The 18,383-nt window shown below is 37.2% G+C and overlaps 1 protein-coding gene across 4 annotated transcripts in view; it reads right to left on the bottom strand.

The window, feature by feature from the left end:
- ATE1 (arginyltransferase 1) overlaps window positions 1–18,383 on the bottom strand; it is an 88,122-nt gene that overhangs the window by 60,146 nt on the left and 9,593 nt on the right. For 3 of the 4 annotated variants that reach the window (XM_063337685.1, XM_063337683.1, XM_063337686.1), the window contains exons 7-8: window positions 16,589–16,717; window positions 3,683–3,715 (exon numbers count right to left, since the gene is read on the bottom strand). In XM_063337685.1, coding sequence (XP_063193755.1) covers window positions 3,683–3,715; window positions 16,589–16,717 — 162 coding nt within the window. Of the gene's footprint in view, window positions 1–3,682; window positions 3,716–15,406; window positions 15,536–16,588; window positions 16,718–18,383 lie in introns of all 4 variants that reach the window. The other variant, XM_063337684.1, reaches the window with a different exon arrangement.

Genomic DNA, 18,383 nt, shown 5'->3' with positions numbered 1-18,383 from the left:
CTTATTTAACATTAACAATGTATACTCAAACTTCAGTACAAAGAATTATTATAAAGTGATGATATTGAAACAATAAAATAAAAAAAAAAAACTAAATCCAGGACAAAAATTAAAACAAATAATTTCCTATCCAATGTTTAGACTATATTGCAGAGAAAAATACAATATATTCCACCGCATGTTAATTCGACCTGTCTTCATATTCTCCTAGCTAATGATTCCATGAACATATTTGATTACTCGTATTTTATAACGCATTATTAAAATTTAAATATTTAATAGCAACCAGTATTACATATTGCACCAATTAGTACACTTCAGTGCAATAACTGCTCAATGATGCACTCCATTTTCTTCTTTACTTCTTTTAAAAGATGTTTTACAACTTCTTTATTATTATTACTGTTGTTGTTGTTGTTGTTGTGGAAATTGCACTTGTTAACCCACATGCCAGACCAGTGTGCAACTGCAGAAGGCATCGCACACTCACCTACCAAAAATGGATCTCAACCATACCAACTGCATGATTATTTTTCTCTGGACGGTTTCAGGAGATTTCCTATCTTGAACTTCTCCATTTTACCCTCTGTTGTGGATGGAGGGAGGAGGAAGATATGAAACCCAGGCTATCCCTTACACAAAGAAAAAAAAGAAAAAAAAAAAAAGCCAGGAAACCCTTGACTTCTACACTCCAGTGGAAATTATTTGCCGAAGAAGTGATGTGATTAATTCCAGCAGTTCCTTTCCCAAAGGCACACACACACACACACAACCTACCATATGGTAGATTTCTATCTCTTGGTTAGCAACTTATTTCCTTTTCACTACTACGTCCTCCTTTCATTAGGGATTAGCGGAGATGCTGGGAAAGCAGCCTACAAATATAGGCTGTGTCAGCAGAGAGGTAGCACTGCATGTTTTCATTTTAAAAAAGCCAGCAATGCATCCTCGCAGCAAAAAAGGCCAACGGCATCCTGGGCTGCACCAGCAGGGCGAGGGAGGTGAGCTTTCCTCTCTGCTCAGCAGTGGTGAGCTGCACCGGCAGTGCTGGGTCCAGTGCTGGGCTCCCCAGTACAAGAAAAATAAGGACTTACTGTGGCAAGTCCGTAAGGGCCGTGAAAATGATTAAGGAGCTGAGCATCTGAGGTATAAGGAGAGCTTGAGAAAGCTGGGACTCTTCAGCCTCGAGAACAGACAATGCGCAGGGAGGTTTTATCAGTAGTAGAAGTACCTGACGGGAGGGAGTGAATACAAGGGAGACAGATTCTTCTCAGCAGTTACCACTGACAGGACAAAAGGCAATGCGTGCAAATTAAAACACATGAAATTCAATCTGAACAGGAGTATCCCCATGTAGGCATCATGGTAATGTCTACACCACTGTGAGAGAAAAAAAAAAAAAAAGGCAATTTGCCAAGATCTCTAAATGAAATGAGCTTTGATTTAGTCCTGAGCAGTGCATCCAACGTGACGACAACGTGACAGAAGGTGACCCTGGGAATTACAGACCCATCACCATATCATTCGTTATTACATCCCCTAAAAATTAACATATATCAATAAACAAAATAAAGCTGAGCAGAAGCTGATGTGCTTTTTGAAGAGTAAAGATCTAGATTCACAAAGGCCTTTCAGTTCTTTAGGATTCAAAAGCACCTCGGACAAAAGCAACACGAGAACAAATGACCATTTACATAATGTAAAGCAGCTCACTTTCCATCGTGCTGGATCTGTGCTGTTCTCCACACTGGTATGTGAATCACTGAAGACTGAACAACGTTGCAACAAACTGCGCTGATCATTTATAAGCATTCAGGATGGTTAACAAAAGCTGAGAGTAAACAACTACAGAAAGATCCCATAATACCGAGTGATTAAAAAGGCAGAGGAAATATCAAATGTTCATAAACGCATGGGGGAAAAAAACCATTGCTATATACTCATCTAAAACAATGGGTATAAATTAGCAATTGAGTCCAAAAGATGCTTTTGAGAGCAGTTTTATAAAATCATTGATTTAATGCTCAGGATCCGTCAAAATGGAAAAAGACTGAAGAGGAGGATTTGAAAACAAACCAAACAAGCATAATCATCCGACTGCGTAATGCCACGGCACATCTGAGTGCTGAGGCTCGTTCCAACTGTTGTATCAAGAGGACATGGAACAGCTCGGGAAGGACAAACGCAGAGATGACTATTAGTGACACCGATGTCACCCCTGGCCCAGAACAACCCCTAACTGTCCGAGCACCAAAATCTTGGAATCCACCCTGAGCAGCGCAGGTTTTCTTCGCACCCTTCTACCTTAAACTCTCTCACTTTGGCACCAACACAGTACCAGACCACAAGGATTTTTGGCTAAGGCTCCTCCATGCGGTTCTCCTGTACTGAACCACGGTAACTACACCTCTCCAAACAAGGTAGTATTTGCACACATGAAATGGTAAAATGGCAAATGTTTAAATGTAGCTTCTAAGACAAAAGGACAGATTAAAAAAAAAAACCCAAACAGTTCTCTTTACATTATCCTGCTTATTGCTAGAAAATCGCCTAGTTTTCTGCTACTATGGACTTTACCATTTTTAAAACTATCCATTTTATTGCCAAAGCCCATATCAAAAACTGAAACTAAACAGACTAATACAATGAGGAAATAAAAAAGACAGGAAGAGTTTGGTGTTCATACTATTTGCAGCTAATAACAACATTAAAAATTCAAAAAATTACAAATTGAAATCATGTAAGGTTTAAATTTGATTTTAAATTATTTTCTTCAAAAGAGTAAACAGACTACATACTACTAGATTTGCTTGTGGCAACTGTTTCAGAATAAAGAATTTCAAGAATCCCTTGGCCTCTGATATACAACCCCTTTTATTTAACTTCATCTAATTGAAGACATCTGTAGTGGTGCCACACAAAATTTAATTCAAGCTTCGAAATGTCAATAAAAAGTGTCTGTAAGAAACAATACTGGTATAAACCTGGCAGGGAAGCGTGCATCAACATCTACGTAGCTGTACAAAATTAAGAATATAATGGCAGTCTGCTGCCTGAGTTGATGAGGTGATAAAAGCCCTTTTCCTATAAAGTCTAATGAGCTCTATTACTCTTCAGCTTTCAGGAATGTAAAGGCCAGTGGACTCGACAGAGAAAACCAACAAACTCTCCACACATGGATTCATTCAAACTGCAACATATCAAATTACTAGCATAATTACTATAACCTGACAATTTCATTACAGTCACGCAGTACTTAACTCTTTAAGACTAACAAGACAGACAGTGCAAGAAATCCGCAGCAGTTTGCTTACTTGAAATGAAGCAACATCATCTCTCCTAAACATTTAACTCAGATTTTAGTCAAACACCACTTCTCAGTAAGTTACTGAGTAATAAATTTTTTTCTTTCATAGAAATAAATCAAGAACAGAAAAGACACAGCACTTTCTGCTCCTGTTTCATAATGCAGTGATAGGAAATTCAGTGGTAGCTTATTATCCAGCAAAGGAGTCCTCAGACTCCTTTGAAAACATGGTGTTATCTTCCTTACCAGTTGGTGATGATACAAATATTGTGACACCCATCTATATCACTTATACCATAATGGTGTGCTCTCTACAGAGTGCGAAGAGGAAAGAATACATTCATTTCAAAACTTGCATCTAGAATGAATCCATACCTCCAGAGGAGAATCGCAGAGGAATCGCGTGAACTGCATCGAGGTAGATTCATCAGAAATACGTGCCCAAGAGGACAGTCCAAATATGCAAAGCAGAAAAACAATAAAAATATTAGCAATACTTCAGGATACATTAACAGTAAGACAAAATTTCAAAACCATATATTTGAGAAACACCATCAGATCTTAAGAGTTAAAATCGAATTTCCCTGAACCATCTCCCACTTTCTGTTTTGAAGTACAAATGGATATAATAATTAACCATCCAAACTACTTCCTCTTTACAAAAAGACGACTTTTAAGAAATGTGATGCGACAGAATTATCCCTTCGTAATACAGGTCTTTCTGGTCTATTTCTGGTGTCTTTAATTCTAAATTACACATTACCCTTCTCTGCGACTGCCTGCAACAGTGAGTCTTTTCCCACCCTTCCACTGGTACTTGCCCCATCACTAAAGCAAGGGGGTTAGGGCCTCAGAGCTCATAATATACACTCATCAAGTCTATTTCCATGCAAAATCATAAGCCAGCCTGTTTTAAGTCTAAAGAAGAGGAAGAAGGAAAAAAAAAAAAAAAATCAACTTCCTGAAAGTGCAAGCATTTTCAGAACAGAATTCTTTACTCAATACAAAATTCTGTGCTGCAGATGATCAATCAATAAAGCAAGATTTTAATGATCTGGTGATCTGGAGCTTGGTCAATATTTGAAGAGTAAGAAAACACAATAGTTATTTATTTACCATCATTTACTTATTTTGTACAAATACTTCCTTATCGGTGGATTCCACATTAAACATCCACATGTTACAAAGTTCGGTATGTATTTAACCCCAAAACACTCCTTTGTTAAAAAGCAAGGATGTGTTAAACAGTTTAATTCCCCCCCTCTTGTAATAGCTGGATGATTTCATAATGCAGCAGTTTGCAAACTGAAAAGTAATAGTCAATAGAACTTTTAATTAAAAGCTTGATAAAAAGAATATACATAGACACCTACAAAAACCTGACTGTTGTCAAGATTTTGCTGTCAAGAATTCTATGAATTTCTGAGATCAATTAAAGAAAATTATTCTATTTAAATGGGAATACAAAAAATGGTGTGATTACTTCTCAGTCATCCCACTTTTCCCGGGGATGGGAGAGGAAGGAACGGGAGGAGAGGAAAGGAGAAAACAATAAAAAGTGCCATTATCGGAAGTTGCTGGCTTAGGACAGAGTTCCATATACAACCTAAGTAATTAAAACTTTCTCTTTACTTCAGAAGGCGCTATAAAGCGGATTTTAGAAATAAAAACACAGTCTCTGGTAGATATGTGTGTATATACATCGATCTGCAAACAATAACTGGCCCATTCTCAGTGCAGCTCAAAGTGAACACAGCCTTAGCCTCTCTAAGAAAGTGCAACGCTTGATGCTAAAAGAATCAAGACTTTGCAGAAATCGTATTTCAGACGTTTCCCCCTCAAACACAGAGCAGTCGCTGATATATGGATGAATGGTAAACCTTTGGACACAGACTTTGGAAGAACAGTGAACTTCTGTAAGATGCTGGTGAAGACAGGGGATAGTGCACTTCCTATAATTAACAATTTCAGATCTAGTCACCTCCTCTCTAAATTACTCAGAGTTTAGAAAAACAAATGATATCTTAATTAAATTCTATTATTTTTTTTTAATTTGGTGGATAGGGAGAAAGAACAAGAGGAAAAAAACCAACCAGATAATACTTAAAGAGAAAAAAAAAAAAGAATTAATACAAAATTTGAATTATTGAGTTATGTTCCTATAAAAAAAAGGACAGAGGTACAAATTCCTACACTGCGAGTGCATCACTCCTTACAGCCAGTGACGTTAGAATGTGCAGGCTTCAGAAAAAATAAACCATGTGTTATTCATTTTCATGTCAGAAGACCCCCAATAGTTCTTAATCTGTAACTTTAACTTTATAGTGCAAGTTAAATCCTATGGGTGAGAAAACTGAGCCAACGACACTTTTCAAATAGTTTTATCCATTTCTCCAGGCCCTGCTGTACAAACCCTTGGCTTTAGGGGTCGGGAAGGACTTTTCAAGGGCACTTAAGCATAACTCGTGCTTGCTAGGGAGTATACGCTTTTGCAACCATCTACACTGCTGGCTAGAAAAAACATTCTTAACTGCACTTGAATCTGTATCACAATCTTATGGGGGAAAAAAAATTGCAAGTCTTGTTACATATTATTTCACCTGCTGATACTTGCTAAAGTTCCCAGGTTAGGCAGTTTTCTTAATTGACTACTAGAAAACTTCAGAAGACTCTGAAATCTTCTCTAGAAGTCAACTAAGAAATGATTACCCCAAAACCCAACAATTTTCTGTTGTGAGCTTGCTGTTTGGTCATTGTTTTTGTTTTTTTAAGGAAGAATTTAACTGACACATAGAGCTGGAGAATTTCGTAAATATTTTAGATCCACTGACCTCTGCTGTTATCTTCTCAACCCTTACTCCCCCTCCCACCCCCAAATTCGCACCACTTTCATCATAACCCAGGAATATATCTAGTCTACATTTATTTAAACTGAAGTAAACATAAGATTCAGTTTCTAAATTAACAAACTTATTTTAACACTGCAAGACTATTATTAACACAATTCAAAAATGATTCAACAAACCCTGAAAGAAACAGTGTTGTATGTAAAATAAATCAATCTGTCACACAAGCACAATTAAAATTCCTTTCATAAAGTCATGCTTTTCTAATTTTAATTTCAAACTGAATTACATAAACTTTAGCCTTTTAAAAACTATATCATTTATATATATATGAAATCCACAACATTCTTACTTGGGGAAAACTAATTACAATTGCCAAAAAGAAACAACAGAACAATGGCAAATAAGTTCAAACATAATTAATAAAACCAAGAGAGAACACATCATTGAGAATTAAATCAAAGGGGGGGGGGAAAGGGCAGAAAAGTAAAGTTTGGTTCAACTCAAAGCTACTTGCTCAAGTGAAAGCACATGCACAGCTTTAAAAAGCTGTAATAAAACTAGAGTGTTAACACCTGCTTCCTTTTACAGGTGGGGGAAGACATTCAGATGCTTTGGATGCTAAACTGGAACGGATTTCACCCAGTAGCTCAGCAACTTTATGAAAGTTACTGTGCTCCTGATGTCACACAATGACATCAAAGCCTTCTCAGGAAAACCCAGCTGTGAGCCATCATCATCAGTAATTATAAAATTACCTGAGATCTTCAGCATGAAGGCATCACAAAAAGGTGTTCATTTATGATTTTCCCTTTGACCGTATTAGAGTTTGCTCATATTTGCAATTCACTGTGAAGGAAAATTTAATATTTGCCCTTTTCCTTTGAGTAAGGAGAGGTGAGGAATAGAATGGATATGGGATTTGGGCTTTTTTTTTTTTTTTTTTTTTTTTTAAATCCAATCTCTGAATGGGACTAAAATAAACCAAGGGTGTTAGCTGTTTTTTTGGTGTTGTTTTTCATAAAGGTGCCAGGTTCATACTAAAAGTTTAAACACACATCTCAAAGGTAGTTTTCAGTACAATAATTGGATTAATGAAATAGAAATAATCGCTGATGGGACAGAACATACATGTCAAAATTACAATTTCCATTCCCTTACGGAGTGACAAAAGTCACTGTGGCTTTTTTCTGCTTGGAAGAACCGTACTCTCAAAATAATGGAATTTGTCCACCTTGAAGTTTTTTTACTTTTATATGGATTTATATAGAAAACTCAGCATCAAAATTGGGAAGAACAATGTAAACTGTGATGCGAAAAGAATGTGAACTGAAAAGGTATGACTATGGAGAAGTTGCTTAATTGTCTGGATGCCTAAATTACTAGCCTCTTCTAGGCATTTCGAGAATAAAAATGCAGGAATCCAGGGCACTAGCCATGAGGGCCACGTACGTAAGCAGAAGGAATCAGGCTGATACAGAAATACTCGTTCTAAGTCTTTACGTTGACAGTATCAGAGATCTGAACCGCAAACTCATTGCGGGGAGACGTTCTGCTGCAGCAGCCGCCTGCCACGAAGAACCATCCCCAGATTAGCGCTGCCATCAACCAAAATGATAAAAGAACCAATTCAAGAGCATTATAAAAATGTATGGCTGCCGAAGCAAGCTACAGAAGGTTAAAAATAACCATGAAGGCTATTGATTTTTTTAAGCATTCTCTCTCTAGGAGATAAAAAAAGAAAGAGGAAACTGGGTTAGAGAGACCTAAAAGTTTGCAGCTGGCTGCTGATACCAGCTTTCAAACTGATCGGAACGTGCTCCTTGGCATTTCCCAAAACTCACTCAGTTTTCTGTATTACTTCAAGTAGATTTCTGGGAGGGAATTAAAAAAAAAAAAAAAAAAACGGGAAAGAAAAGAAAAAAACCAAACAACACTATACCTATTTCAGTAATTTTTTGCTCCTTTTGAAACAGCGTATCTTTTGTGTGTTGTGAAACTCTCTTCTTCCAAGACAAATATTTATTTAAGCACAAAGCAGAGAGTGTCCAGCTAGCTTTGCCCAGGGAATGGAGACACATACTATTTTTCTACAAGTTTGTCATTATAAAACACTCATGAAAAGTTAAATAAAACGTTTGCTTCAGGAGGTCTAAACAGCAATAAACTGTTCGCTCTTGCTCTTTCTGGAAACTACTGTAGAATTTTTATGATCTTTTATGGCAATGTTTTCTAACTTGTGTAGCTGCCACATAGCTTGTTTCAGTTACACTTCAGCTGGGTTTCTTAAAGACAAAGACTACTGTAAAGAGACTTAAAGCCTAAAAATCACATTAGTGGACCAGGTGTATCGTATCGGTGTTTAAAATCCACACAGAGCAATCACTAAGTTCACTAGAGAAGAGGCAGGAAGAAAAAAATGCTTCATTTCAAATTTTTACATGACATTATGTTATACATAAACCTCGGTTTAGAATGATAGGCATTAATTTGGGTTTTTTTTAGCATAAGATCTGAATACAGCTAAAGAACTAAACTAGCTGAGAGCTTTTAGAGATATACGTGTGTGTGTCTATAAAATACACTGACAGCTTCTATAATTGACTTCAAGAAGCATTTTAAAAAAAGACAACATTGGGTCAGAAATGCAATGCCTCTGGTGAGATGATACTTCATTAAGAACTCCTAGAGATAGCCCCTATTCTATCCAAATTAGCCATTGATTACCTCACTGAGATCAAAACATTTCCTTCTTGGGACGAAAGGGCCAAGCAGAAATATTTTCACTGTATTCATTTCATTTAAAATCTTTGCCTCCAGAGCTACACAGTTCCACATCTGTATTTATCATTCCAATACCAAGCAATACAGTTTGACACTTCATATAAAATACAGAAGACACGCAAGTGCCAAAATGTTCTGAAACATTTACATATATATTTCCACATTGTTAATCACCCTGAAGCTGGAATAGAGTTGGATCATAGCATCTTCCAGGTGATTTGTATTCTGCAATTTCTCCCTGCATTTCTTACACAGGAACACAAGTATTTTTGCTGTTGAGCAGGAGTTAAAACTTTTGAAAATATGGATAGCTCTTAGTAAAGCAAAAGACAAGCCAGATTTATTACTAAGCTTCCTTAAATCCAATGCTCTCATCTGAAGTGCCAGCCCATGCCCTCAGACCTAGTTACTGCTTCTATCTTAGAATCCTAGAATCGTTAGGGTTGGAAGGGACCTTTAAGATCATCTAGTTCCAAGCCCCTGCCACGGGCAGGGACATCTCCCACTAGATCAGGTTGCTCAGAGCCCCATCCAGCCTGGCCTTAAAAACTTCCAGGGATGGGGCTTCCACCACCTCACTGGGCAACCTGTTCCAGTGTCTCACCACCCTCATGGTGAAGAACTTCTTCCTAACGTCCAGTCTGAATCGACCCATCTCTAGTTTTAATCCATTCCCTCTAATCCTACCATTACCCAACATCCTAAAAAGTCCCTCACCAGCTTTCTTGTAGGCCCTCTTAAGATACTGGTAGGCCACTATAAGGTCTCCTCGGAGCCTTCTTTTCTCCAGACTGAACAACCCCAACTCTCTCAGTCTGTCCTCACAGGAGAGGTACTCCAGCCCTCTGATCATCCTCGTGGCCCTTCTCTGGACACGTTCCAGCACATCCATATCTTTCTTGTAGAAGGGGCTCCAGAATTGGACGCCGTACTCCAGGTGGGGTCTCACGAGAGTGGAGTAGAGGGGGAGAATCACCTCCCCCGACCTGCTGGCCACGCTTCTCCCGATGCAGCCCAGGATACGATTGGCTTTCTGGGCTGCTAGTGCTCACTGCCGGCTCATGTGGAGCCTCTCGTCTACCAGCACCCCCAAGTCCTTTTCTTCAGGGCTGCTCTCAAGCCAGTTACTGCCCAGCCTATATGGGTGCTTGGGATTGCCCCGACCCAGATGGAGGACCTTGCACTTGGTCTTGTTGAACTTCATGAGGTTGGCATGGGCCCACCTCTCTAGCCTGTCAAGGTCCCCCTGGATGGCATCCCTTCCCTCCAGCATGTCTTGTTTCCTTCTATCATGTTTTCAGATTTTTGTACTGTAATTCTACAAAGCTAAAGCATGAAGTACTACCTGGTCACTCTCATATTCTTCTCTGTTTCTTGACATAAAACCAGAACAACAGACAGCGATACATTTTTGGAGAAACCCACCTCCACTAGCACTGTCTAGCACCAGGACTTGATGCAATGATTTGTCCAAGTATTTCTGCCTCTTGGCATTATACAAGACACATAAAAATTCACCCTTCTGTCTTATTCTCTGATCATTAGTCTACACATTAATCTACACATTTTCCCCCAGAAATATAACCAAATGCTATTAAAAGTCACTCAGTTCCAAAAAAAAAAAATTAAAAAAATACAGGCTCCAAAACCATATTTGTCCATTTCTCTGCACGTGAATTATTGTGGCAAAGCTATGTTATTATTGATTATATTTCTTATGACTAATGAGGAGAAAAAAGGTGGGCAAACTGCCATTCATACAATTTGTTTGCATAATTATGATACTCTCGATCTGCTGAGCAGCCCTATAATTTGTGTTCCAACTGATCTTTCACTGATAATACAGGGAAACAACACTTGTTCAATGAAAGGATGCTCAGCCTACTATCTCCTCTCTGTTCATTACAGAATTCTCCTTTTTTCAGTTTTTCCAGGCTTTCGTGATTTCAGTTTTTTTTCATTATAGCTTCACTCATTTCACAAAATAAATATAACCACCATCCAAGCAGAAAAAAATACAAACAAGTAACTTGTAGACATGTAAAAAAATCCTTGCAATTGATTACGTTAGTAGTTTTTTCCTATGTTATAGGCACAGATCCATATACTAAACAGTCTTCCACTACTTTAGCAAAATTAAATAAATAAAATATCGGGAACAGCACAGGGGAACTACTGTCTTGGACCTGAAATAAAGGTCCATATACAATACTGCCATAAAGGGCCAGAAGAAATGCATAGAATGTGAAGAACGGATTCTTCTCTTGCACACTTTCACAGCTTCCAAAAATGAGCAGTTCAGGGACTTGGCTAATTCAAGAGTAGCCTTGGATAAGCTTCTCCAATAGGCAGTGACACACCTGTTTTCCATGATTGTATCTTACCTCATTCAGAAGCTATTTATACTTTCTCACTTGATAATCTGTTGAGGTTCCCCCTAATCCTTCTGATTTTTTCCAACAACTCTTAAAGAGATATTACTAACGAAGTGGATGACTATGCATTTACGTAGCAGCATAATAAGGTTTTATGTTCCCACAGAGAAAAACTGAAAAATCAGCTCTTTCACAGCACTATTTAAGAGCAAGCATTATGAAGCAACCTTTAATTAGAAAAATTGTTTGCTATGTTTTTCCTCAGGACACCAATTAAATTCCATAAAAACATGCTGACCTAAATATTCTTAGGTGCCAACAGTTTTGTGTAACATCAGTACTTGACTGCACTCCGAAGCACAGAGACAACCAGGTCAGTTTTGAAGCTGAATCCTAGAGCAACTGACCAAAGGGTTTTGAGGGGGTTGAGAAGATTTCCAAGGGAAGTTCAATTTGTATCAGACAAACTAAGAGAAAAAGGGATAATCGACAGTTAAAAAAGCCTAGGCAGAAAATACTTGTAGTTTTTATATCAAGATAAAAACAGATTTGAAAAATTTTCACTTGCATGCTAAACTGGTTTTAATTCCAGGAGCAACGAGATACTCAAAACTGTTCCTAGAATATTAACTTATTTGGCAGATAGATAGCAAATATACTTCTACCTTAACAACCCTCTGCTCACCAATGAGAGCAGCACTGAAGATTGTGATGATGCTTCCATAGAAAAGGCAAGTTCCATCACTGCCTTTGGGTGATGGGTAACACCAACTCTGGGACTTGGAAAAAGTTTATTCCACTATGAAATTTCTACCTTGCTTTTTATTAGAACAAAGAGAAGCCACCGCCTCAATCAGGAATCAGTATTGCATCACCAAAACGCACTGCAGGACTCTCCCCAGAAAAATCTCAAACTAAATTCTTTTTACCAAACACGCACTATTATTAGTGCTACCATAGCCTCCATCAGAGATGCAGAAGAAGGAGAGCAGAAAGTAAGGAGCAAAAGGCAAAATTCAAAAAGACCCACTGTCTTGAAGGACACTAAAACACCAGTTATCACTGGTTTCAAAGTGGCACTAACCAGAGAGTGCCCTGAAATTCAAAGTAATCTTTGGTGTCAAGTATTCCATGGATTCCCTGTCCTAGAAATTATCCATTCTCCCTTCTCACATAAAGTCTTGACAAAAAGATGCTTAGACAATGCATACATGCAAATACAGGGCCTTCTTTCACTCATTGAGCAATAATTGACTTCATGGTTCACATACCTATTGTTAATATTGTGAACTGGTTTGTAACTTTCCATATTAGTGTTACTTTCAAATAATCACCAAAATTCTAAATCGATTCCTAAAATTGCTTTTTAATGTAATAAGGTTAATATTAAACTAGTCTAGGAGCTAATATAGGCAGACAGTATATTGTAATGCCAACAATCTAAGAATATATTCCAAAAAGAAGTTGTTAATATGTCCTATAACAATTTCTGTTGGACTCTGAATTTAAATATATGCAGGTTTCTGAATATGAAGTGTTCAGCCAAATATAAAATTAAATACTTTTTCTAAACTAGAAGCTTTCCAAAGAAAAAAGTGTGCAGGACTCTCCCTGAAAAGGAGGTTCATCCACCATACACAGATTAGCTTGCACAGATTAAAAGCTAAATTTAATTTTTAGATGCAAAAAAAATCCTGGATGTTTGCCAGTTTAAAGCCCAAAGCAGACTTGTTACCACCCTGCTAAAAAGGCCTGTGCGTAGGACAGAATTTCATTCTACCTTTACTTAAAAAACTGCTTGGCTCCGTAATGTCTGTATGATATATTAAAAAGTCTGAAAATGAGGAAGAAAGAATCTGAGGTCTTTCAAATAGCGTTTTCCACCTTTCCTCTCAATAACTTGGATCAGTTTTACTCTACTTGGTATCTTCTGTTCTTAAAAGTGACTCAAATAATTCTCCTCACACACATATTCTGTATTAAAAAAAAAAAAAAAGGCTTCTAAACTACATTAAAATCCATTGTGTGTAAAGTATTCTTCAGCGTATGTCCTGCAGGGATCAAATACAAAACGCTTTTGATGGAAGTGACAGAGCTTTAGTGCCTAACAACTATGAATAGAAAGACCTTCTTAGCCAGATAGTCACATGAGCACACAACACAATTCACTTGTGTTAAAGACGGACCTAAATTAAAACCCATCAGCATCAGACTGAGTTTTTACATGTACTAGAAGCTTCAGAGAAGGTCTTACGTCTCTCCTGGAATATTTCACTAAGCCTGCACAAACGTAATGCCAGAGAGAGAAGATAAAGGCAAAGTAGGGAAACACCTATTGAAAGTAACAAGAAAAAAAGAGGAGGATAAAAAACCATTAAACTATTAGCAGTAAACAGAAATCCATCTCGTTCCTATTTAACAGCAATTCCCATGATAGACCTTAAGGTAGTGGAAACCTGAGCTCTCCTTAACGCATCTTTATAAACTTTTTCCCCCTAGACTAAGAAAGTTACACGGGTGACTAAGACCATCAAACCCAAGTCTAGATGTGGTGCCGAGGGACATAGTTTAGTGGTAACTTGGCAGTGTTGGGTTACTGGTTGCACTTGATGATCTTAAAGGTCCCTTCCAACCAAAACGATTCTATGATCCTACACCAAGCCATGCTCTCCGAGCCAGGGAGATCAGATGAAGTGAGAGCTAACTGCTATTCAGAACTGAACTGCAAGCAGCCATCCCAATTTTGCCCTTGATTCTTCATGATGTAATGATTGTATTAAAAAAAAAAAAATCACAATCCTAAGCAAAGAATAAGTAGGTATATGATGTTCTTACCACCCTCTCTTTGCAGCAACAAGATTTCCAGAGCAAAAGCAAGGTGGCGTATATGCTATGTCCAAGAATTAGTGTTGAAATATACACATCACAGCAAACAAATCCAAGTCCCTCCTCAGACCAGGTAACACCTGGCACAAATCTAGTAAATAGCTCAATCTTTCTTGGCATGTATCCAATTTTTACCTTATTATAATTAACCCAATTTATGTCAGTAATTATAAAAAGGGCAGAGACTACTACTTATTGTTATGAGTCCTCTTATTTTTTAAACCAAAGTGCAATAAATTTTATGGCTTTCCCCAGTAGCGTTAGAGAGAGCTCACAAAAAAGCTCTCCTTACGTTCTTATGAACCAAAGCCAAAAATGATTATGTGGTTTTATTATTCTACCTGGAAAGCAGCCACAGCTTGCTAGGTATCACTTCTGCAAGTCCTGCTCTCAAGAACAGGGAAGTCTGACCAGATAGCTGATCAATACTGGTGTCCTACATTTGCAATCGGTAGAAATGACAGATCTGACATAGCAGCTTTATTAATTCTGCTAATGAGCACGTTGTGCCACCTGCCAGAGAAACAGAGAACTGCTGCTTGTTTAGAACCCTACCAGTACTTTTTTTTATTATTATTATTTACTTACTAGTTCAGGATTAGCATCCTGTGAACACCTTTTCTATTTTAAAAGCAGGCTTTATTCACATGCAATGTACTCTCACTGAATCTCACACAATCAGATACTGAGAATATTTTTTTCACTACTTCTACTGCAAAGGTGAGGTCTACTTGAGAGGTATTCTTAGCAATGAAATGTGAATAAAACTGAGATTTTTAAAACCTTCACCTCTTAAATTAAGTGAGACAACAAAAAATTAAGGAGAAATGTGGAAAAGGTACCAAACAACTTTAAAGCATAAGATGTTTTTGTGATAAAAAAAAGAAGGCATTTCCATACCATTATCCCATTTCCAGTGGAAATCTCATTCCAGGTCTCTTTAAAAATCACGTACAAACAACAGCCCTACTTAACTCATCACTAACATTAGTTTTTTTAGTTATGATGATGCATACTTTCTCTCTCTTCAGCTGTTTCCCCTGAGCTGAAGCCTGCAACAGAAGCTTACTAAAACGCACAATGCTTTCCCTCCCAAATGGAAACTCCAATATTTTAATATTTACAGTCATTCTAAGAGACAGCGTTTCCCATCATTTAGCTGTGCGTTAAAAATATGTTTTCATAAAGGTGCATGCAGTGAACTGTACCTCATTTTCGCCACAGTCAGAAGGTGTATCCTTGTGGATGGCCATCTGATATTTGGCAAATAATGTGGCTGACTGGTTGAAGGATGATTTGAACTGGGGGTCCTCAAAGGAGACAGGTACTAACCTCACCTTCAGAGCAAGGAAAATACAAGCATACTATTTTGAGTGCATATCATCAGATAATATGCTTCTGAAGGTAAGGCTAGTGAAAGATCTCCCCCTAACCACTTCAAAGCCTCTGAAGTCAGTTTTCTACTTCATACACAGTAACAAGAAAATCTCCTACAGGGGAAAGTCTGACAACTAACACTAAGCTTAAACTGACTGTTGATACTTTCATAAAAGAATAAAAATTGTATAACACTAGAACACTTCAAAGCACCAGTTTAGTCAACATATTTTTTGACCAAGTTATCTAACAAATCAACCACAAATTTTATTTTTATTGCACAGTCTCAAGGGCTTTTAAAATGTATTATTTTTAATGGCACATCACTCACTGCCCTGGTTTAGCAATTATATATTCTTGCTACTCATACTTTTTCTCCAAACTCCTGCATTTTTTTCTTTATAGTTTTAGAGAGGTAATATGACAGTTAACTATTACACACCACCTGGTCACTACAAGAAGCAGTAACAATGCGTAATTCAGATGGAGTGCACAGATTACTTCTTGAAGGGCTTAAATTGAAAGTGAAGAGGTTTATAAAACTTCTGTGAACCTTAAACCAACCATCTGTATGTGCGATAAATTCTTCACTCACATGTTGGTCCTGATCATGCTTGTTCCTCCTTACGGCAGCATTCAAACCAAAGCCAATGAGACTAGTTATCAAACTAAGCGTTCGCTGGTTTTAGTTCTTATGACATTCGTATTTATAAGGCCCACAACATCTATCTCCAAAAGCCTCATCCTCTCCATCTCTTACCCAATAGCATCCCCACGTAACTTCCTTAACTTTTCTGTCTGCAATTAAGACCAAATATTTGTGATTCAAAAAGAATCACAGAGAGATATCAAAAGAGTTTGCACTTTCAGGACGTTGATTTTATTTTATCTAGTATTTCACATGCTCCTGAAAATATAATGGATATAAAATCCACGTTTGTTTCTCCTAGAAACAAGGCACACGAAATGGAGGAGAAATTGAGTTTTGCACAAAATTCATTTGGCCTTCTGACCTGATTTATAGTTGGTTTATCAGGTGGGTCCTTGTGAATAACCATCTGGTAACGTTTATAGACCTGGTAAGACTCCTGAAATGTGGCTTTGAACTGTGAACTTGGTGGAGATGATCTCACCACCCTCACCTTCAGAAGAAGTTAAACACATTCATTATTACAATATCATGCAATAACTATAGATTTATACATATACAAACATCACAACAGAGAGAAATTTTTACTTCCTGCACAAGAGTCCCAACAATTCAATTAATACTAGACAAAAACCTTCCAATTCTTCAGCTCAGTTTAGGCAATTGAAGGCTTTTATATTTACATTGAATAACATACAAGGTTTTCAAACTTCAAGACAACTAAAATGCTTATAGAACAACTACAAAAGTAGTTTTCAGGAAATAATACCAACAGTATGCAGATCGACATTTTAAAAGGGGTTTTCTCTACTTTTTAAAATCTTCTCTTATGGTTTCACACTATGCTGAAAAATACTCAAAGAACCCATGCCTTTGGAAGACTTGTATCAGTGTACTTTAGATAAAGACTACGTTTTTATTGGGATAATCCCAAAGGGATTTCTTGATAGTTTTCTAATTGAAAGAGGAAGACAAAACGATATTTCCATATTCAATTATGAGTTAATTGTAATAGGAAGTTATCAGTTTTCCCCACCATCGCCCTTACACACACAAAAATAAAATATTTTAAAACATATATATATATATATATAAAAATTAAAAATTGTTCTTAGTAAAAGTGATTGCTCCCCAACAAAAAAAGAATGCTATCACATGAGCAACATTGCATTTCTTTTCAAGCGTATTTAAGGACATGTTCATTTCAAAAAACCACACATAATTTTCAGTACGGTTCTGTTTTCACCAACATCACTGGTTCTGATCTACTGAAAAAAAAAAAATTAAAAAAAAAAAATCACACTTGAGAGCCATAGTAAGGAGCAAAGGTAATCTGGGAAAACACTGCCGGAACCATCCTCCTTTTAATTCTCCCTTCATCTTCTAAGTGAAGATGTTCAGACAAAGCCATCACACTTCTGTAATACAACTCATCAGAAAATCTGGAGGAGTCAGTGAGATGGATCAATTTCATGGTTTCTTGTCAGTTATTCAGTGAATCCTTTCATTTTGAATACCATCACTGATAATCAGTAACTACAGGAGAATACATACATTCAGATAGTTTTCCAGCTTCCAGAAAAAATAAAAAGACAAAAATTTGGGTTTGTGATTAACAAATGTTAGAAAGTCCAAAAGTCTTCCAGATGACTGTCTCTATATTACTAATAGATTTAATGGCAACCAGTATATTAAGGAAAATTTTCTACCGTCACTTTTACAGCTTCCAAAGACATCAACACATATCAATGATGTTTATAAAGAGCAGCTATCTTCTTATCTGTTTAATTTTATGAACAGTTACTACTTTCTTGTCAAGATTCGTTAGCATAGATAGTTTAAGTATTTATATACTGCAGAACTAAATATTGAATCTCTCTCATCATTCAACACTCAGTTAATTCAAAGTCTTTCATTTTCAAGTCACGCTGTATGAAATCAATTTACAAGCTATTTTGGTAACTGTACTGGTCTCTGCTACGACTGACTGCAAGTGCAAGAGTACCCTCTTGTGGTTACACAGAGCTCAGCTGCACCATATATATCTCATGCAGTACCACCGCAAAATCAAGATTTGAACTGTAACTATTCCACAAAGTCACGGACACTAAACACCTAAGCATTTCGAAAATTCCATAACCAGACTTTTCCTTAATTTG

This window comes from Chroicocephalus ridibundus, chromosome 6 (assembly GCF_963924245.1).
Source record: "Chroicocephalus ridibundus chromosome 6, bChrRid1.1, whole genome shotgun sequence".
Lineage (NCBI taxonomy): Eukaryota > Metazoa > Chordata > Aves > Charadriiformes > Laridae > Chroicocephalus > Chroicocephalus ridibundus.
The sequence above is the reverse complement of the archived record's forward strand: the minus strand, read 5'-3'. Positions and strand labels throughout refer to the sequence as shown.